General features: G+C 39.5%; 2 protein-coding genes across 5 annotated transcripts in view; one reads left to right on the top strand and one right to left on the bottom strand.

Annotated features, from left to right (window-relative positions):
* LOC134180137 (SUMO-activating enzyme subunit 1-like) overlaps positions 1–20,120 on the bottom strand; it is a 39,012-nt gene extending 18,892 nt beyond the window's left edge. For all 4 annotated transcript variants that reach the window (XM_062647226.1, XM_062647224.1, XM_062647223.1 and 1 more), the window contains exons 1-4: positions 20,005–20,120; positions 9,891–10,062; positions 1,212–1,358; positions 60–215 (exon numbers count right to left, since the gene is read on the bottom strand). In XM_062647226.1, the coding sequence (XP_062503210.1) occupies positions 60–215; positions 1,212–1,358; positions 9,891–10,062; positions 20,005–20,087 (558 nt within the window). In that variant the 5' untranslated portion in view covers positions 20,088–20,120. The remainder of the gene's footprint in view (positions 1–59; positions 216–1,211; positions 1,359–9,890; positions 10,063–20,004) is intronic.
* A 200-nt stretch (positions 20,121–20,320) lies between these two features.
* Positions 20,321–21,395, top strand: LOC134179580 (uncharacterized). Its single transcript, XM_062646516.1, has 2 exons — positions 20,321–20,531; positions 21,252–21,395. Exons 1-2 carry the CDS (start codon positions 20,325–20,327, stop codon positions 21,393–21,395), a joined length of 351 nt encoding a protein of 116 aa, XP_062502500.1. The 5' UTR covers positions 20,321–20,324.
* Positions 21,396–22,489: the final 1,094 nt, after the last annotated feature.

The raw sequence follows: 22,489 nt of genomic DNA, 5'->3' as shown, positions 1-22,489 counted from the left end.
TTGAAGACAAGATAGTCCCACCAATGCAACTCAAACTAAAGCAACCAATCAAATCATACCTTCTTAACAAGTGTTGATTCTTCTTTCTTCGTTTCCTCCTCAACATATTGATGAGGATGACTACCAAAATCAGTAAAGAAATATCCAAAATATCCCCAAGTATCACCACAAAAGAACTTGACACCATGATGATGACAGATACGAGACACTCTCTTCTGTGAACACAAATAACGTGCATCGTGATTCGTTTGGCAAACGCAATAGACTTGCAGTTACAGTATCATGTTTGTACCTCCATTTACAATAAAGTTGCATGAACCTCATTTACCACAATTAGATCAATTGACCCTCCTTGTTCTCGTGCATTAGTGAGTTGTGCTTATAGGCAGCACCGCTGTGCTTTCACGTGCAAAACCTTGCCATATGCAAAGGTCGAGAGTTTGAGCCTCCCCTGGGGCATTCCTTTCACACAGAAAGGTATGACTATTGATCAGTCTCACTCGTTTTTCACGTAACTCTAAAATAGCAATGCCTACCAGTTGATAATGTCGTGCCACTATGCTTTCTTGTAGTTATGCCTCCCACATTCTGGTAAAAAAGCTACATAATCAAATAACTTTTCCTTGCACATTTTGAAGTGAATTGATACTAAATATAATCATTTCAGCAATTCACTTTAATTACCTAAAAAGAAATTTCATTTGTCGTGATTGTACATATATATCAACTGCATGGTTTCATTTTTTTCTAACTAGAAGATTGTCAGTTCTGATTTGGACTGTATTTGTTACTTCTTTCCCTACGTTGCTGTTATCCTTTGGTCAAGAAGATTGGCTCAACTTGTGTATGTAAACCTGCTCTGCTGATAGATTTTCATCACAACTTATGGTGACTCATACATCAATAGCTTGTTTCCACAGTACTTCAACTGCAAGTCTGTTTTAGAACTGGTAGACAAACCAAACTAATCAGGGGTCAAAATATTCATGCAAGTTCAGTTTGCCATTGACGTTTGCTAACAGTACATCTACGTTTGTATCTACAGTACATCACCAAGCTGTAAAAAACAGCTGTGTGACCTTGTGTGCCTACAAATGTACCATGCAACTCAAAGTCAAACACATAACAAACCAATTTCGTACAATAAAATTCTTCATTAAATTTTGTTGCTGCACCATTAGCAATGTGTCATACAAATGCACATTTCTCACCATAATGTGTGGAATACATCCAGTCAGACATACTACATCATATTGTGCGAAATAAGAGTCTTGCTTTTCATCCACACTGTCAACATCCGACAATATTTCTACCATAGGATTCAACTCTTTCAACCGAGATACACAAGCTTCAGCTCTCTGTGCAATTGCAACATACAGATAATCAGCGATGTATTCACAAAGTAAAAACTCATCACAAAAAATGCAAAAAGCAAACTACAACCAGTAACACAACCAGTCAAAAAATCATTTGGTTAGGTTCTGTGAAACAAAATAACCTGACCGATGTTTTGCATAAACACTCCATATGTCACTCACATCTACTACCGCTATATTACATTCTACACCTGCAGTACTGCAACCAGAAAATAATTAATTTGCAAAAGAAGAGACAGTGCTCAAAATTCCCAAAATGCTGCCAGAAGAAGAAAAGTGTGGACAAATCGAGTCAGCCAAAACAATTGGACTCCTATACTTTATTCTTACTTGTGTGACGCAAGAGGAAAACATTTTGTACAAACATGTATAAACAAGTGTCAAAAAAGAACGTCTTAGCAAATGTCTTAGGCCTGCTAGAGTGCTGTGGCTAGACTGCCCACAAGGTTACAAGAATATAATTAATTTTTAGTGTCATGTGGCATTTTGAATGGTACTGACAGGCTCCTATATCTGCAGTACACATTAGAACACTACACAGTTTGATAACTAGTAAAATTACCGTAAGAAGAGCCTTGTAAATTTCTGTTTGATTTCTTCAATGCTCATTTTGATAACTCTCAATTTGAATAACACATATGTCAGAACGTCAGTACGTACTGACGTTCAGTCGACCTCAATTTTACGCTACAGGTTTCTGCTTGAGTAAGGTAACAGCTCAGTTTATTATGGAAACGTCATTTGTTTCCTACAATTTTTTCAAGATTATTGTAGTTACGCAGTTGGAGTCAAAATGGTGCCCAAAATGCTGGTTGTCGCAACTCTCTCTATATTATATATATACAGCTCTGACACCTGTCACATCCTAGGAATCCCAGACCATGTTAATGTAAGGTTTCGTGAATGTCATACCAGTTCTACATACAGTTGTGTGTACAGTGTACACAGTTGTACTACACTATAATGTACATGTGTACATTGTACTACAACCACATTCGTTACATAAGCAATTTCCTACACACTGGAACATGATAATCAAGACAGCTTGAGAATTGAGTGTTTATACGAGGAGTTTCTTGCAGTGTTTACCTTGGAGCCCCAAGACCTGATATACGCTGGGAAAAAGTGCCCGGATCTTAGAGGTCTGAATTAGGGAGGTTCTAGTGTAGTCATAACAAGCTGTGAGAACTGTGGCAAGATGCCACTAATGAATTGTAAGCTATAATTCTTAGTTTGGTTTCTTGCCAATATAATTTAAAATGTTTATAACCCAGAACAACTTCATTCTCAAAAGTCTATTAGCAAATCAGCCTAATTAGCTTATCAGTTCAATATTTTAACTAGTTTTTGTTTATTCTAGAAACTATAAGTGCACTTGTGGTCTATAAAATCACCATTACTTTCAATACTAATTGCACGTCATACACACAAATTGCACTCTAGCTGACTTACACATTAGGTAGTAGATTAAGCCTCATGTCATGCTTACTATAACACACAGTACCCTAAGAGGAACATCAATTAAAGAGTATAGAATTGCATTACACTAATACTGAGAAGTGGATGAGTCTAAGGTTTGGCGACTAATCACAAAAAGTATGGTCGCCAGACCATAGGCCTTAGTTGCAAACCCCTAAATTTCAAACACTGAGAGCCATAGCTAAAACTTACAATCTCTTTCCCGAGCCCATGCTTATTTCAGTTATGACCTTGAGTTACAGGAATTTGTAAAACTCATGCTGATGCAGAGCCTACTCAAAGAGAGCTGAAGCACTCCCGGTTTGTGTATGTAGCTATGTACATGGTTGATTATCTACCTGTTTGTGCCTGTTTGAAAAGTATCATGCTTCTGATAAAAGTGGTTCAATCACAAATGTAGTATTGCATTAGATTGTATGTGGCAATAAATGACGATGGAAAGACAGCAAATCACAAACTGCCAAGATGTATAAGAAAACTTTTCATCAAAACAACCTAATTCAGGTTTGCAAATTACAAGGTCTTGTTGGAAAAGCACAATTGACACAGATAATCCGTCTGCAATGGCCCATGCAAAGCAAATCATTCCCTAACATTATATCATTAGGAAAATTTAAAATAAAAACCTAAAGCCACATCCATGCCCTGCACAGTAGCACTGCCCCTATAACAATATTACCCCTATTAGGACAATTTGCGGAGAAACCAACTTACGTCAATGCTCCATAGTACAATGCCCTACCTTTATAATGATAATTCTATAACGGTATTACTGTTATTAGGATTTCTTTTGTTGCTCCGAAGTTATTTCTTTCACTCTATAACAATACGTCAGTACATATCAATGATAAAAATGCACGAAAATAAAAGGATATCTAAGATTTTGATGCACGTGCATGTCACCTAAACCTAACGCAAATTATGGAAGACGTGGGTCAAGTGGATGGTATGAGTGCAGGACAGTTAGTTGCCAAAATTTAGTCAGGGGACATGTGGTCGCAGAACTTTAGTCGCCAGTACATTTAGTCGCCAATACACTTAGTCGCCCTACATTAGTCACCAGGTAATTGAAAAACGTGAATATGTTGTCCGACCTCTACCACAATCTGGTTTGTAGTGAGTATCGTGTGAAGACGACCCCTGCACCTGTTTTGCTAGTTGTACTGCATTAGCATCTCCAGACTTTCATACTGCAGTCAAACGAGAACTTGTCGAAATCATACACGAAACCATAATGCTGCAACTTTGTGCCATCTTTAGAGTTTACCACGGTTTTGGGAACAGTTGTCATTATCAGGAATAGACGCACAGAAATGACATAACCAACAGCAAAGGTGTGTGTGGAGGTGTCTGAACTCACAGGTCACAAGCCACTTGCCCCAAGCAAGAGGAAACAAGTTTCTTACTGCCTAGAGGAGAAAGTAATGATCGTGAAGCAAAGTTGTTTGGTTTCCAAACCAAGCCATTCACAACTGCAGTCATGGTTCAAGGAAGACTTCGGCAAAAATACTGCCAAGGAACACTCTCTGGAATTTTGAAGAATACTGACGAACGGCTGATGAAAGAAAGTCGTCCCTGTCTAATTGAGAGAAATAGAAGAAGAAGCAGAGAGCATCCAATGTGTGTGGAAGAGCTAGAAACATTACTATATACTTGGCTTCTGCACATGGACTCTGACTGATCTTGCTAACTATAGAAGCAGCTCAAAAGTTGGTGCAACAAATTTCAACTACAGTAACAGGTTGCTCTAGAAATGGAAAAGACGCTATGGGGTGAATGAACAACTTCGACATGGTGAAGGTGATGATGCTAATTCTGCTGGTTGTAAAATTGCAAGAACTGACATTCCTACAACCTTGGCTGGTGTCAATCCCAATCTTAGCTAGTATAACTTTGACAATACAGATCTCCTCTTCCGACAGTTACCAAGAAGGACAATAGCGTCTGTAAATGCCAAGGGAAGAAAGGGAAAAAAGTTGGCCAAAGATCGTGTCACAGTTGGTCTTTTTGTGAATGCAACAGGAACTGCGACAAATTCGTACCCATTGTTATTGGGACTGCTAAGAGTCCTCCTTGCTTTGGAAGGTGGAAGCCTGCTGATATTGGTGTGCAGTATTATTACAACAAGACTGCATGGATGAATGGTAAGGTGTGTTGCCGTTCTTTGATCATTTGTCATGCATCTTGTGATGGACAATGCTCCTTCCCACACCTTACCCCATGATGCAGCTTTATGATAGTGAATGGCTAAAAGATTTTTCACTCAATAATCTTGTCATCTTCCTGCCACCAAATACCACTGCAATTGTGCAGCCTCTTCATGCTGGCATCATCAAATCATTTAAAGCTGAAGACACATTTCTTGTGGAGCAGCTTAAATTAGAAGTTCAAGATGTCAGCAAGTTGAAGCCTAACATAAAGCAAGCAATGAGTGGGTCAATCGTGCTCTGCAAGAGGTCAAGACAGCAACTGTTGTCAACTGCTGGAGAAAGATTGCCATTTTACCATCAATCAAGATGGAGGCATAGGATAGAGTAGATATCTTTTTGAACCCTGACAAGCTTGTCAATTTGGATGCTGAGCGTGAGATAGAGGATGATCCACTGAACGATACAGCTCCAACACAATCTGTTGTTGATGGAAGCGAGGAATCTGTTGAAGATTCTGTAGATAGTATTAAACCTCCACATGTCTGTCACTCTTTAGGAGGATCGTCGCTATATTGCAGCCATTTCCTTCTTCCTGTCTGAGAATGTGTCTATAATGCCAAAAGCGAGCAACTGGTGTTAGCTGCAGTAACTATTCAATCTTCTTTGTAGCATATGACAACAACAGTTCATCAGCAAAGCAGTTTGTATCAGTTTTTACTAGCTCAAACATGCTTGAGTAGATGTGCTGCAATTTAATTGAGAATAAAAGTTGACAAAAAATGATAGTACATGTAATCAAGTAACTATTAAAAAGAGGGTTTTACCTCTATCACCAATGCGGTAGCGTTGGTATGTAGGTTGAGTTTGTGTTCAGTTCTTCTGTAAAAGCAAGTATCAGTATCAACCGTGTATGTACAAAGCTGATTTCTACACCAAACCTCTGCACGTGCACCGGAGCAGGTCCATGACTACTCAAATTTGTCATTACAGTGCATGGTTCCCTCTCGAGGGACCAACCCCTGGGTAAAATTTCTTGATGACGCGAACGCTACACCTTCCAGTTCATTCGAACACACGCCCACACCAGTCCTTTGTAGACTGTATGTGTTGCTGCCTTCTGCAACACTTCCAGCAATTGAACACTCTATGCTGATTGAAGCCGCTCTTCTACCGCTAGCGTTTCTCTCCAAATTCAGATTGCATTTTCACCAAATCCAACCTACACATTTCTTGTACCGAGAGCTACACAGGGAGTGTGTCGAATTCTACCATCACTGTCCACCTCGCCAAATGCATACTGTACATCCCTACATCGCACCATTTTCTAATTATAGAGACACTACAATATGTGTTTATACCTTACTAACTAGAAAATGGTGCAATGTAGGGATGATGTATTGTTCAGTCAGTTTGTATACAAATGATGTCACAGCACACCCTCACATGGTCTTGTTTCTATTCTTTTTGTACGGCAACCCTACACCTTTCTCATTTTTCAAAATGTTTTCACACTTGCAAGGATATTACCTTTAGGATATTGCTGCCACACCAAAATATCGTTATAGGGGTAGTGCTACTGTGTGTTTTGAATTTCACTACTTGATGATGACAGTTTTAGCGATCTTATAGAATTACGAGTTTTAGATAGATTTATTTTAAGTAGTGTGCTTGAAACAAAACTATGTCCAAATTCTTAGTGCCCCATGACAAGTCAATCATTTCATTAGAAGGCATACAACTGATGAAGTAAAGGTAACAACACATAATTCAGTTATGAGTACTTCTTTCACAAAGAACAACTGTCATTTGCGCTGTTGCCAACTTTGTACATAGTCTTGTCGGGTGTTATGTAGGTTGATTTTGTGTCTTGCACGACACAACTCTTTCAGCAGCACTATTGCATCCATATATAGATTTCAGAAATATAGCTGAACATAAAACCTGGTCAAATAATGTAAACACAAAACCTACTAACCCTGGATGTCTACAAAAGCTGTGTCCAAAAATGCCTAATTGCCTTACACTATTCTCAGCATACGCGTCCTATCAGCTACAACAGATAAAAAATGATGTCAGTACTGAAAGTTACACTCCTTATCACAGGAGACTTCTCACAAGTCACATGGTTTGGGAAAATACTCCAAAAGTGCCAAAGGTGTTGCTAAATATGTATGTCAGGGTTTCCCTACGAATACTGAGTGCAGTAAATTTTTGATATTAACTAGTTAATAAATTAATTTTACTGATTGATACCAAGTAATGATTGCTATCAGTCAGTGTCGTGCAGGGCTGCTTCTTAAAGTCTAAAAACCTTAGAGAAAAGACATGTTGTGTGCACTAGCAAACACTCACACAGTGACACTTGGTATCACAAAAACATGATTCACGATGATTGGTTTCCTTTGTACCTGTACTTCTAGACATTGATTCACTGTTAAATTTTTCCTTATCACTTGCATGAGCACTGCTGCTCATCGAAAGAAGACACTTTATTATGCATGACAGAGACATGGCATTCACTCATTCTAGGCTGAATATGCAAAACTCGAGCAAAGCAGACCTACTCAAACAGGAAAACCCTGGTATCTCTACACACAAAAAACAAGTGTGTGTTTGTCTGTTTACTAATTTCTTCATATCAGTCTAGATACACAGAAAGTTGCCAAATACCAGTCATCTGAGTGTGTCACTAACATAAAAGAGCACATTAGAGTCATTATTGCTTTGTGCAAGAGAACCTTATCAAGTTATGTACAAAGTACAGGGCGTTGTTATTCTTGTTCCATATATGTCCATGACTTTGCATGCATACTCAACTAGTAATTGAAGCTGCATTTCATTGCTTCCACAGCTATATAATACGAGCCTTCTGAAAACACAATAGGACTGTTGTGAAGAATCATAAATTTCGACGGTAGTTCTTTCTAAGCGCACTACTTGTAAAATCTATATCTAAAATCATACATAGCGACTGTCGTTTCCCATGACGGCAAAGTCTACAAATAGTCTGTAGTTGTTGAAGTACAGTAACAAGAGTACATAAGGACATAAAAATCGCTCATGGTTATGCAATGTTAGATTACTATATAAATGTCATAAAACAAGAAAACAATTGATTTCGCAATAGCAGCTGGTTACAGATAAGTTCTGTTTGTTTATACCTGACAAAATCTGGCAATCACAACATGAAAAGCACTGTTCTGGTATGAAACTCTTTCATAAACATTTCACAGATCTGACTGGCAGTTCGCCCATTGTCTCTGATTGCCATGTATAACAAAATAGAAATACTGCTCCATGATTGGGCCCCACACAGGTGTGGCACACACCCGAAGAGTGCCAAGACATAGTCACACACATAGCCACATAACCACAAACATAGCCCACACACCAAACGTCACAGTATACATTTCAAGTAGCTACTTGCCAAGTCTTGTGACATCTAAAATACTCTTATGGTTCATAACTAAATACAGTAAAACCTCGCTAATCCGGACCTCGTTAATCCGAACCCTCGCTAATCTGGACGACTTACATCACCCGGCCTCGCATCTCCAGAATATGTTGGGAATTCTGAGGCAGGTTAAATCCGGGAATCATTGCTGTGATTCAAAAATATCTGCGTCTGATGTACGTAACGGCAAGCTGTCTGGCAAAAATAAGAGCAAGAAGGCTACACATCGTCACAAGACATTGACAATAGACGAGAAGATCGCTATTCTTGATGAACTGGCAACATCTTACGCTGCAATTGCAGAGTGGTACAGAGTAGGCCGAAGCACAATTGGTGACATCAAGAAAGAAGTGGATCTGCAACAATTTAAAAGAAAGCTGACTGAAAAGACACGCGTTTCTTTAATCCAGACGACTTCACTAATCCAGACAGCTAGACATTGAGCGCGGAACAAGGCTGTCCAGATTAGTGAGGTTCTACTGTACCATATTTCTGTGAATAGTGCCCCCTGCGGCAATAGTTTTCCTAGTTCTGAAACATGGGGCATTATTATCTCACAAAAACTACACAAACAACAGGAACAAACAACCCTAATCCAATCTTACAGTCTCGCCAAAACTAAAGTAATCTAATATTACAATCCTAACTACTAAAACCATAATTTAATCTACCCCAGTGAGGCATTAATTAATCGAGTATGGTGCATTATGATTTTGTTTTAGGGTCAGCATGGGGCTTATTTGAGCATGGGGGACTGATTGTGGAATACAGAAAGTGCAGTACAGACTTTCTTAGAGTTTACACAATCGCTTTGTAGTCTTTGAAACCCATACGCATAAGTACAATATATGTCTCTATATCTATAAAAGTCTAATCTGTCTGTCTGTCTGTCTGTCTGTCTGTCTGTAACATGCACATGCCACGAGAGACGGCCGCTTTCCTGCCGTTCATGACTGGGCTTCGCTCTACTGGGATCGAGTGTATTCTCTACTAGCGGACAGAAGTGAGTCATGAATGGGACATCTGTGGTGGCAATCAAAACCATCTGGCTATCTTCTTACCACAATCGTATTATCTACCAAGAAGGCACGAGTATTCTACACAGGACATACACATGTCTACTGACTGAATTGTATAATGGGAAATTATGTTATTAACCTTTCCCGGGCGAAGAACGGGCTAATGAGCTAGTTATAGATATATGTCTAAATCAATAAATTTCCAACCCTTGTATCCTCGTAATCCTTGGCATACAGCTATGCATATGTGGTGAGTCAATCTCATCAAACAATATAGAGCTATACGCCAAAATTTCAGAACAAAGTAATCAAGTGAGTCATCTCAGTGATATGCAATTGCATATCATAGAGTATTTAACATGTATTAAAAATTCTTTTATGTTAATTTCAATTAATCAGTGAAACATCTCACATTCTTTCCAATATCAGAAGGTAGTAATAAGAATTTTGCTCCATACTCTTCTCCAGTTACACATCTGTTATCCATCACTGTAAGCTGCTTGATTCCTGCTAAAGCAATGTTCTTACACACTTCAGCTCCTAAACCACACATGCCCACAACAAGAACAGTTGATGCTTGAAGCCTAGAAAAAAATACAATAAGAATGTCTAAACCAGTAAGTTACTAATATCTTAGATAAATTCTTGTGCCCAGTTGAACAGCCCTGTGCCATATTTCATAAAATTAAATACACTGTGCACATGCCATGCCATTTCAAAAGTCTATATAGCTTATCAGATTACTAAAAACTTGGATAAATTCCTGTGTTGCAGTTGAACAGTCATGTTCCTCATTTCATAAATAAAAATACACATTGCAACTTGCCATGCCATTTAAGGTTTATATAGCTTATCAGAGTTGTGGGTAGCAAGTGTGGCTTTTTCCTTGCTCCTATGTAAACTTAGGACTCTAAGCAAAGATCCTAACGCCTTGACAACGACTACTATGCCATCCATCTTTGTAGCTATGCCACTATGTTTATATAATTGCTACTCTAGTGAGTCCTCTCCAAAGCTGTCATATATTGGGAGGCCACTCTTCGATGTAAAGTCTTGTTCACATAAATTGTGTTCAATGAGAATTATGGCTATGTATAGTTGGCAACTAGGACTGCCCAGCAAAAATGTAAGTAAATTTAATCAATTGATTAGCAAAGTACAAATATGCGAGATGGGAGCATCGCTTCTATCACTTAGAAGGTCTTGTAATGCAATTGGTGCAAGCATGCAGTTGCAGCCTTTAGTACTTCACATTCACAATTGCAAAAATCGAGAAAAACTTGCAACCGAAGGAATCCGACAACACTCGTAGCTAGTGCCTCCCCTTTTCTATTAGTAGACGGCGAAAAGGTAAAAGAGCTGATATGCAAGACTAATCCAACATGTTACCACTTAGCAGCATTGTGTACCATTTCTTTTTAGGAGTGAGTTGCATGCATGTAAATGTGGATTGCTTCGTCAGGTATGACAAACGACAAGAACCCTACCAGTTTAGCATTATGGCATGCATGGCACGCACTGTTGTGTGCATTTTGATGAACAACTCAACACCGTAGTCTTACCCCACCAGAATGCGGTGAGATAATGAGAGCAACAAACATCAAAAAACTTGCTTTTAGACCATTTCCGCCAAAAGTACACAGAGGAGGAGGAGCTTGCTATAGAAGTCTACATGATTGCTACCAGGTGTTAGTAGTTATATACTTTCGGAAATTCCCCTTGATCAGAGCGTTAAATGAACAAAATGTAAGATTGCAAGTTTTGCCAACCAGAACTGGAATGCAAGGGAGGGAAGGTAATTTGAACCCAAAACTTTGCCTCCCTGCTAGGCCTTAATTGTCATAAACCTGGCTAGAACCCTGAGACTTGAAGGTATCTTTTTCATCATTGCATGTGTCTTGCACAAACTAGTTGGCTAGAAACAGCTATCTTCTCCAACAACCCAAAAGAATCAAGAGATTTTTGACTAGAGTGGTAAGATATGAATGGTGGATTACCATAACATGCCTTGAAGTGCTTACCATCCACTTCTATAATTGAGATTGACGATTACTAAAAACCTTGCCTACACTGTTCTCTCATCTGCCACAAAAGAGAAATGATGCGCCATTTCCAACATCTTGTCTCCTCAAGAACATAACTACAGCATACTTTGTGATACACGACTGCCTCCGAGCCAAAAGGTTGGTACACTGCCTGCTGCCACTGCCATTAAAACAACAAGTTTCTTGGAAAAACGCAAAAAAATTCAGATGTGATTCTTGGCAGTACTACACCATTTTCAGATCACTTCAAAGTCGCATTATGTCAATTTAAATTCATACTTCCGTCAGTTGCATTATGTCATTGTTGGCATTAATACAAATTGGCAGTATGTCAAATCAGATTCATCCAGTATCATTTCAATTTGGTCACTTGTCATTTCAAATTCATTCAGTCATTTCAAATTGGTCAACTGTCAATTCAAATTCATTCAGTCATTTCAAATCTGTCATGAGTGATTTCAAATTCGCTACTGACGCACATCATGCCAATTGCACACAACTGCGATTTTATTTATTGATCACAATAAATTGAAACCGCACATACATATACATTCTATTCAGTAAACTGAGCAAATACGCTGCATTATATACACAAACAATATTCTAGCAATACAGTACACAATGAATTACAACACCAAGTTAATTATGTCATCTCATGTCAATTTCCAAGAGGGGCCTCAGAAATCACCTCTTTCCATACTACATAACCGTTGGCCAGTGCTGACAATGACTAAAATAATGGAAAACCAGCAGCAGATCTAAAGTTGATTCAACTCCTTTAGCAATTTCTTTCATAATTTGGCATTTATGTGCTACCTGCATGCTTTATATGTGCCCTGTGAAGCCAGTTTTGCACAGATAGTCTGTCTTCTTGATACTGCTTTCACGAATAGTCTAATTAGTAAAGTACGGTAGAAGTTTGCTTAACTGGTTAGTGCACATCCAAAATACTAAGCAAAGTAATCAACATGAATCTACACCATAATTAGCATGGCACAGTGAATCTAAAATAACTCATGAACAGATTTGAAATAACAGTGAACAAATTTGAATTGACAGTTGACCAATTTGAAATGATTGTGAATGAATTTGAAATGACATATAATACCAATTTGAACTGACAACGTATGAACTTGAACCGACAAAGTACAAATTGCATAATGCGAATTTGAAGTGGCTATGAACAAATTTGATCTGGAAATGGTGTAGTCAAAATGGAAATACTTGTTGGGGCGAGCTTCAGTCAGAACAAACATGAAACACAATGATTTGCCAAAATGTCTTGGATAGAAAAAACTCGTGTATATAGATAGTTAAACACAAATTGATTGGTACACCTCCATAATGCAGAACGTAATCCACTTTGTGGTATACATTGACGTGATTGCTCACACGTTGTCACTATACATACTTCAGCAAAGAAATTTGCCTGTGTAAATTTGGGTACTTCAAATCAAGCTACAAGCATTTCATTCACAGCCAGACGTTGACAAACACTTGGACATCGCAGAGAACAGGCAAGTGTAGGTATAACGCTAATGTAAATGTCTTTGTAAAAGCAACGTGTTCTCACATTTAGTTGCATTTTTGGCTGAGGTTGTCCAGCCACCGATCTCTACGAGCTTGAACCTGTTTTCACATTCTCTTATTAGTCCCATGGGAATTGCGCACAGCAACCTGGAGAGCCGTACAGCTATTACACTTATACCTGCATTGTGACATAACAAACCATGTCTCAAAATCAACATCATTTCCGGTAGATCGGCCTAACACACATCTCAACACAGTACACACTACAGTGTTCTAGCCAGGATTATTTGCCAACCATCAAATGACGTCATTAAATATAATGACGTCATTAATGACATCATCAAATGTTTGATGTTGACATATTTGGTAATGAAATCATAAACTACTTTATCTGTTTTCTAGTTGTATTAGAATCAGATGCAACATAACAAAGACAGAGAGAGAGAGAGATAATACAGTAGGTTATTACAATGACAAGTTGACTTAAAACTGGAATCATAAGCTGACCTAAAAGAGTAAGGGTGTACAGTACAAACCTTAAGATTAAAGATAAATAGTAATTAGTAGAACACCTGCTGCAACAACAGTCACTCATTAGCACTTCTTGTGTGAAAGGTCAACAGGAATTCACTTCAAACACCAACAAGGAGACCATGCACTCCCTAAGATTACCAGATGTTTGACATGAGAATATGTATTGTTCTGTAGCAACATTGAAACATTCAAGACCACTAATGCCTTTAGATCCGTGATCCCACACTATGCATGCTAAGGCTTTCCAATTCTGTCCCAACTGTCAATAAATGGTGTTTTCCCTACTCCAAAGGTCCCTTCCCTCTCCCAACCGTCATTTTGACGGTACTGACGGTACTGGCGAGAACACTGCACTACACACAGAAAGGGTCTCACCAAGGCTTGCCCCAATTATTGTAACAGCAGCAGACACAAGTCCTTCCACACACTGTTTGCCATCAGGAAATCGGTTTGGCAAATATTAAGATGGTTATCTCAGTTTCACTGCTAGTGTAAGTTAATTAATTAAAGCTGCCCGCTCAGGAATTCACGCACACGTGCAGACACACCCACGCAAACTTGAAATTGTGCCTTTATTCACACATTTACCATTTACCAGTTTGAGATAGCTTGCTGTTGAACGACAAAGAGATTTCTCAATCTTTTCCTTGTGCACGATAGATGCGCAATCCGCATTGTAGGCAGTGTCCGGCATTTCTCCATAGCTACTTTCATGCTCCAAGTTTCGGATGCCATCATGATGTATGATAATGCTCTGGTTTCCATCCATTTCTGGGTCATGTGCAACAAGAAAATGATCGAGAAAGCACTTTGTCGTTCAACAGGAAGCTATTTCAAGATGGTAAATGGTAAATGTGTGGATAAAAAACTTAACACACTTGTCATTAGTCTTCTCGAAATGTCAAGCACGAAGAGCAAAACTGCTGTGATGAACAAGAATGCAATTCGCATCTCTTTGTGCTAGCAATAAAGAGTGTATGTCATAGAACGTGGAGCACCCTAAGAAGTTCCCTTGTTCTGCTTTGCTATGACACAACTTGAATCGTGGTACGTTTCAAGATTGCGTGGGTGTGTCTGTGCGTGCGAGGTGAATCGTGAGTGGGCACTTTAACTATATAAGCCACTACACAAAGTTACTGCAATTAAGATCCATTCACTAGGAAGTGCAAAGATTTAAGCGTGTGCATCATAAATGCAAAATAAGTAGCCTGTTCTTGACACCTAAACTTGAGCCAGTCTCTCCCTGCCCCTTCCGTTCCCAGTATGTCACTCTGAAGCAGCAGAGACTGGTACCAGACCACAATCTTCTGTCGCAATTTACTTTGACGAGTTGCCTAATGCACGATCTTTTCATGCTTCAAACAGGCAGTGTTACATAAACGACTTCCGAAAGCAGTTTAGTGGTCGCCACTTGTACCATAATATCCTGCATTTGTTAGTAATTGCTTTCCTCTTGACAAGTGAATTCTTCTATAGCATACCTTATAGAAAATACTTCGACCTTCACAAAATAGCATGTAAACAAGGAGTACATGGCATCTTCTGCTGCTGCGAAAGAGCTTCTCAGCCAAGAGAATGAACCCAACACAAGATGTGAATGCAATACTCACATGGCCTCCACTAGCAACCAGACCACCTGTTGATAAATAACGTACCGTATTTCTCTGTACTCCCAGATGTGGCGTTTAAATGAAGGCGACGTATATTCGAGTTTGGCATTTAATTGAAGAAATAACATCGTGATCGGTAACGGAAATACAAATACCACAATCGAATAAACACCACATTTCATCTATTGCTTAAATTTTAAAGGAAAAATCCTACGGCTTCTTTGGAGGCATACGTGAGGCAAACATTTCTTTAGACTACTCCAATACTGTTTCACGACACGACGTCTCAAGGTGTGAAATGTGTACCAGTATTGTAAATGTTGTTCCCTTGAAAAAGTGTCAAACCTACAGCAGGACAGAGAGCCTTTAACAAATAAACGCCACCCTCGAATAAATGCTACACTCGTTTAAATGCTGCAGTTAGAACCCTTGGTAAAATTAAATGCCACAGTGTTTAATCAAAGAAATACGGTAAATGTACAGACTGGAAAAGGCAGTCTGGTACAGTCTCTTTCCACATCAGAGTGACATACAAGAACTTTAGAAGATAGAGTCTTACAGATTATCGGACGCTGGCATATCGGACATTGGCATATGAAAACAAGACGAATATTTCTTGTATCTAAGGCACGAATGTAAAGAGTAGTCACATGGTAACCTGACATACTAGATTCAGCTTGATCACTTGACATATTACTATTCACGGGGCCAAAATAGAACTTCCGCTGCTTTCCCTCCCTCCCCCCCCCATATATCGGACACACCCATCAAATATCAGACAGCTGCTGGTTTCTGCTTTCGACGGTACCACAGTTCACTGTCTGCACCTTGACATAATAGGTACATGTCTCTTCTACTCGCAGTGATAACAACAGATTGACAGCTCTGCGCGTTGCTCTTCAGGAAACTGAAGAAGAGTAGGTCATGTTCTGTAATATCAAACACCCAATTTGCTTGATGCAAGAGCAATATAGACGAGGACCGCAATGAATTCTGTTAATGGTGACTGCAAATGTCTACTACATGCCCACAGAGCACGGAAAGTCTTTGACTCGTCTCTGTATCAAACAAAAGAAGTAGATCATGAAATGACTCCTATGATGCACGTATGCGCAATATAGACACGGAATAGACAACTATGATCGCAAAAAGCCGTGTTCTACATGTCAAGGTGACGTGTGTATGATGTGGCGGTAGGGTCTGGCTACGTGAGGCTATATACTGCTCTGATCAAGCCCATCAGCTACCGTCTACAGCCGTCTCTAGATTCACTTGTTTGCAAACGATGGCAATGTTCAGGATGTGCTAGATGAGGGAGGGCTATAAATGTTCTCAGTTTAGCACTCGTAGATTCATTCATTTGTTTGCAAATGACCATTTAGCTAATTCTGACAGCCATTTAGCTAATTCTTTTGATACAGAGACAAGACAAAGGCTCTTCATGCTCGTCGGACATGTACAAAACGTCTGCAGTCAGTACAATTCATCGCGGTTCTTGCCTATTTACACTCACATCAAGCAAACTCGAGTGTCCAATATTAGAGAACAAGACCCACCCCTCTTCTTCAGCTTCCTGAAGAGCAATGTGCAAAGCTGTCTGCTGTTATCGCTACGAGTAGAAGAGACATGTACCTATTATTTCAAGGTACCAACAGTGAACTGTAGTACCGTCAAAAGAAAAACCGACGGCTGTCTGATACTTGATGGACGTGTTCGATATACGAGAAAAGTAGTGGAAGTTCTATTTTGTCACCTTGAATAACAATACGCCAAGTGATCAAGCTGAATCTAGCACGTTGTGTTACCATGTGACTACTCTCTACATTCATGCCTTAGATACAAGAAATCTTTGTCTGGTTTCCGTATGCCAGTGTCCAATATTGGAGAGTGTCTGATAATTGATGTAAGACTCTAATTGTATAGATTACACAAATTGATTTGCCTCAGTCACCTGCCTGCAATGCCACACGACAATATTTGTCCCTTTAACAAAAGTCTCAAGAATGTAAGCCACCCAAAACAGCATCACTACTACAGAGCACAATGGAGATGCAAGAAAACAATGAAAACCCACCTTTTGACTGTTGAAAGAATATTCAAAGAATGCAATGTCTTCCTCAGTACAAAAAATTAAACTTCAAAATTGCAGTTGCAAAAGTAATTGATTTCTACTTGCCTGCCCCTCAGTACGTCTCCCTCTATCCGTCCGTCCGTCCGTCCCTCTCTCCCTCCCTCCCTCCCTCTCTCTCTCTCTCTCTCTCTCTCTCTCTCTCTCTCTAATACATACCCGGGATCTGTCTATCTGTGTCTGTCTGTCAGCTATTCCATCAGAAGGGTTTCATAGGTCCATTCCCATTTGCTTTGTCTATACACCCAGTTATCAATAGGCTTCAAAAGAAGCACAGCAATTTAACTATTTTGAATTAATTGGATGACATCTTTGTGGATGGCTATAGTCAACAGTATGAGTCAGTGCTAACTGATCTACGGAAAGAGTTCCAAACAATTAACCTGAAAATTTGTGATAGAAAGTGTGAAATATATTTGCCATCAGCCAAAGAGAATAATGTAAACAGATTCTCAGTTCCCATAGTACCGTCTGGTGTTGATATCTTTGGGGTGCCCATTGGTAATGATTCTTATGTCCAGTCTAGATGTAGCAAATCAGCGGCTGCAGGTGAAGGCCTCTGTTCTCAACTGCTCAACTAGAATGATCCTCACAGTGCACTTCTCTTACTGCGGCACTGTCATGCACCTACACTGAATCATTTAGCAAGGTGTGTGCCTCCTCCAGTTTTACACCAAGCTTCTCACATTCATAATCAGCTTTCAAGAGATACTTTTGCAGCAATATTGGGGTTGAGTGCACTTGACGAGCTGACATGGAAGCAAGCATTTCTTAAGATCGAGTTGGGAGGTTTGGGCATTACAAACTTGACACAAATCTCTGCTGCTGCTTTTGTGGGTTCATGGTGCTATTCAATGAGCACAATTCCTCAAAGATTTCCATCTACAGTAGATCTGCGTGACAGCTTCAACTGTGCAAGTTCACCTCCTTTCTATCAGCATCTTTGCAAGACAATAGCAAGCCTTCCTTCCACCTTAGGATCAGATGGGGAGACACTCATACCTCAATCTTTGTCTGGGCATGGCAAATCCAGTCAAACTCCAAAATCGCCTGAGCTCGGATATTGCTAAAAGGAATGCAGCAACATGTACTATGCAAGCCTCCTCTGTCAAACATGCTGCAAGGATAAGGTCTTGTCAAGGCCGTGGAGCAGGATCACGGCTTCAAGCTATTCCTTCAGCACCAAAATTTGTTCTGAAGTCCTCAGAATTTCGTGTGGCAGCATTTTTGAGACTTGGTATTCCTTTTCCATATTCCCAGATTGTTACCAAGTGTGATTGTGGTACAAGTCTTGATGAACATGGTTATCATCTATTGACCTGGAAGTTTGGCGGGGGCCCAGTATGGCAACACAACACAATCGTGTCAACTTAGGCTAAATCTTTAGACGATTTAAGTATTCCTCATCAAGTTGAGCCAAGAAATAGGTATATTGACTCTGAGAACAGGCCGGATATAACAACATATGATCCCACTGGACACTTGACAAATGACCTGGACATTTCACTTGCTCGTCCACATTCTTGTGACGCCGTACAATCAGCTGCCAAAATATCATGTTATGCAGCTGACAAAATATGGTCAACAGCAGTCTATAGCAAGATCTGATACAACATGTATTCTACTGGTTTTTGAACACTTTGGTTTTTGGGCCCTATGGCTGAAGACTATCTCGATAAGATCTCCAAAATTTCAAAAGATGCAAATGGAAAAAGCAGTGAAACAGACTGTAGAGATAGATGGAGAAAGCAACTGTCTGTAGTTGTACAGTCTTACAACTCTTGTGTGATTTTAAAAAGTTGTCGAAGTTGTCTAAGTGCAATTTTGATGATTTTCTGTATGATAAAGACGTTCAACATTTTGTTCATTGACTGTTATTGTTATGCATACGCAGAGTTGCCAACCTGGAATACTGAAAATGCGTGAGATCTCAGATTTTCATCAGTACTTTATATCTGCATATAGGCGTGGCCACAAAACTAATACCTAAATAACTAAAAAACAACACAGTGTGTCAATACGCATTAGACAATAATTAACTAGCAAGTACTCGCAGAATTAGAATTTCTGCTAGTAAGGATAAACCAATATAGTTTACGCATGCAGTAAATCAGTCTCGCGTAATCAGCTCCTCCCTCTTTTGGACTTCCTGAGGATGTCCGAAAGTTGAAAAGGAGGAGGGAAATTTGGGATGCGTGGACTAGTACAGTAGTAGAATTGGCTGAATATGTTTGACAGCTTCAGAACTAGACTTGCTTAGGGTTGGTTATTCGTAATGATCGATAACTTTACGGCAGTCTCGTTAGATTTTATATTTCTATCAGACACTACAGATTTTTACGTGAATCTATGGTGTACCTACAGTTTCACTGTACACGTGTGACTGGGTCTAGTTCCAGCAATGTAAAAGTTGCGTGAGATCTGGGTTCCTTGCGTGTGAGTTGGCAACCCTGATCATACGTAAAGCTAGCGATTGTTATTGGTAGAGTAAGAGTTCAAATATAACAATCTGTCTGTCTGTCTAACACATATAATTCGAAATACGATGAAATAGCTGATAGCACACTACATGTCTGTTTGTGATTAACAAAATCAGTTTACTTAGCACTGGAATCTGATAATGAACTAAAACGCATCTCTAGCTCTCAACCTTCGTTCCAGACATGCACAAAGTGTTACCTTTTCTGAGCGTCCAGTCCCCAAAGTCTTATTTGTCTGTCATACTTTGCGGCCTCAGCTTCAGATATTACGCGGGCTGCCATGTCAAAGGAAGATAATCGGCTTGCGAGGTACTGGCCAGGTCTACGCATGCGTAATTCAAACGTTGTCTAAGCCTATCTCAATTCTGTGACAATAAATTGATACTGCTACTAAAAGAGCGCACAAATTTTATTCTTCGAGCTTAGGTTTACAGTTTTCTACTGAGATAGCTCTCACGTGACAGCAGGTTTCCATTGCCTTCAACACGCCTGCGCATTGATCCGCACGTGTAGGAACACATGTCGTCCGGCGTGTGTGCCAGTTTCGCCACAAATGGCGACATGCTGGCAGTTGCCTCGGCAGATGGTCGCGTACGTGTATGGGATGCAAAATCAGGAGACGTTCGCCACGATTTTTTACCTGAAGACCTCGCTGGGGCAGCAGTCACATGTTTGGAGTGGAGAGCAGAAGCTGCGGCTGGGGAGCTGGGAAGTGATGGGATGCTGGTAAGGTGCTCACTAGCACATTGAGGGAGTTGAACAGTGCAGCAAACTGCAGTACTGAATTGTAGAGAAATTCACATGCTGACCAAGGAGTGGACATACTTACAAACAGACAAACAGACAGACTAGATTTTGACAGACAGGCTGATGATCAGACAGACAAAATCAGTCATTCAGTCAGTTGATTAGGCAGGCATGAAGGCAAGAGAGTAGAGACAGGAGTAAACAATATTTGTTTGTTTTTGGAATGTAGCAATTCATGTTTGGTAATATACAACCCAAATTTGTGTCTAACCCAGATTTTTTGTGTTGATTGTGTAGTGAGGTAAATGATAGACGTGACACAAACGTTCCAACAATTTTTGTATTAACTGAGTGCATTGCACTCAATGCTTTATTGAAGCATGATGCAAATGTTCTAACAATTTTTTTGTACTAACTGAAGTGCATTGCATCTATTGTAATGCTTTATTGAAGCATTAGGTCTGTCTGTGAATGTTGTTTGTAATGAGTGGTATTTTAATAGTCTTTTTCTTTTTGCTTATTGCATTGGGTTGTCGCATAATATTGTCGTGCTCAACCAGATCAGTCTGGTTTGTAAAGTCTATTACAAGTACCGGAAGCAACCTCTGCTTCAGAAGTACTTAGACTATCAAATAAATGCATTTAAACTAAACTGTGAGTTAATTATTAGAGGTTGAAAATTGATTTCAAATTTTCCAGATGTCTAGGAGAAAACGCTCAAGAGCTCACACCAAGTATGATAGAGTTATTGCTGGAGGAACGTTGTCTGGTAACATTGTTGTTCTCAATGTCGATCAAGGCACCAGTGATTGCACATTAGTAAGAATATATATGTTTCTTTGAGTGCTTTATATTTAAACTAGCTCACCATCTCGTTCTCCACACAGTCAGATTAGATATGAATATTACTAATGGTTAGTAAATTTCTATAAATTAGAACAGGGTGAATGAGATATACTTCATGAATGCATACAATGATAAATTAATTAACTACAACTAATATTTATTATGAAGTGTGTCTAAGTGTATCTCTGAAGAAATTCTCATGAAAATTTTGTTCAGGAGTATATCCCGTTCAATGATATCCCGTTCTAAGATTATCGATTATTAGTTAATATTCTGTTGAAGACAAAAAATGTAACCGAGTGTCCTGTTTCACAAATTCCTGTTGATTGGATTATTGATTGTTAGTTAATGTCTCGTTCAAGACAAAGAAAATGACTTAATTACCTGAAGCTCAGATATCCAGGCTGAGGGTATTAGTAGTCATCTGACCAACAACCGTATGATCGTATTTATACTTGATTAGCACAGATGCAAATGAAGCTATTTCGACCAATAGACGAGAAGTGGTGTCATTACCGACCAATAGACGAACGCGGTGTCGTCATAAGGCTCCACCTCTCTTTCTTTGCTACAGCTATGCTACGAGAATTCGGCCATCAGGCGTCCATCCTGTATATGGTGTTTAGTCCTTTGCTTTACATAAGGGTTTAGCACATAGAATCAACGCTTAGTGTACCTTTGCACGTGCATGTTTCCAATGAACAACCAGGCGTCTAGAGAGCAAAGGTGCTGGATTTAGGCACCATGCAGTACGGGTAGCTGTACCTGACTTGTAACATTTTACTTGTTCCACAGTGTTTCTGTATAGTAAATCTGCTGTCTGACAGCTTAAATTTTGGTGTGTTTGGCTGAGCGGCCGCGGTGTTTTGCAAAGATCACTAGTTGCCTTTAACAGAAATTTGGCACTTCATGGGAAATTGCAAAGGGAAATGTGCATTGTCCATGACAGCCCGTCTGTGTTACACGAAGCGACTGACCTGTAAGTACGTAAATCTGGAGACGAGTTTACACCTTTGCACCTTTGTTTAGCTAAACGAATGTATTGGAAACTTTAGCTGAGATGAGTGATTTGGGCAAAAATGTCAGTATGC

This window comes from Corticium candelabrum, chromosome 5 (assembly GCF_963422355.1).
Source record: "Corticium candelabrum chromosome 5, ooCorCand1.1, whole genome shotgun sequence".
Classification (NCBI taxonomy): domain Eukaryota; kingdom Metazoa; phylum Porifera; class Homoscleromorpha; order Homosclerophorida; family Plakinidae; genus Corticium; species Corticium candelabrum.
This window is presented reverse-complemented; position numbering and strand designations above follow the sequence as displayed.

Excerpts from the sequence above, each read along its gene's own strand:
- LOC134179580 (XM_062646516.1), top strand. The coding sequence starts at position 20,325 with ATGTCGTCCGGCGTGTGTGCCAGTTTCGCCACAAATGGCGACATGCTG. Across the intron at positions 20,532-21,251 it reads TGGGAAGTGATGGGATGCTG|ATGTCTAGGAGAAAACGCTC; the intron begins GTAAGGTGCTCA and ends CAAATTTTCCAG.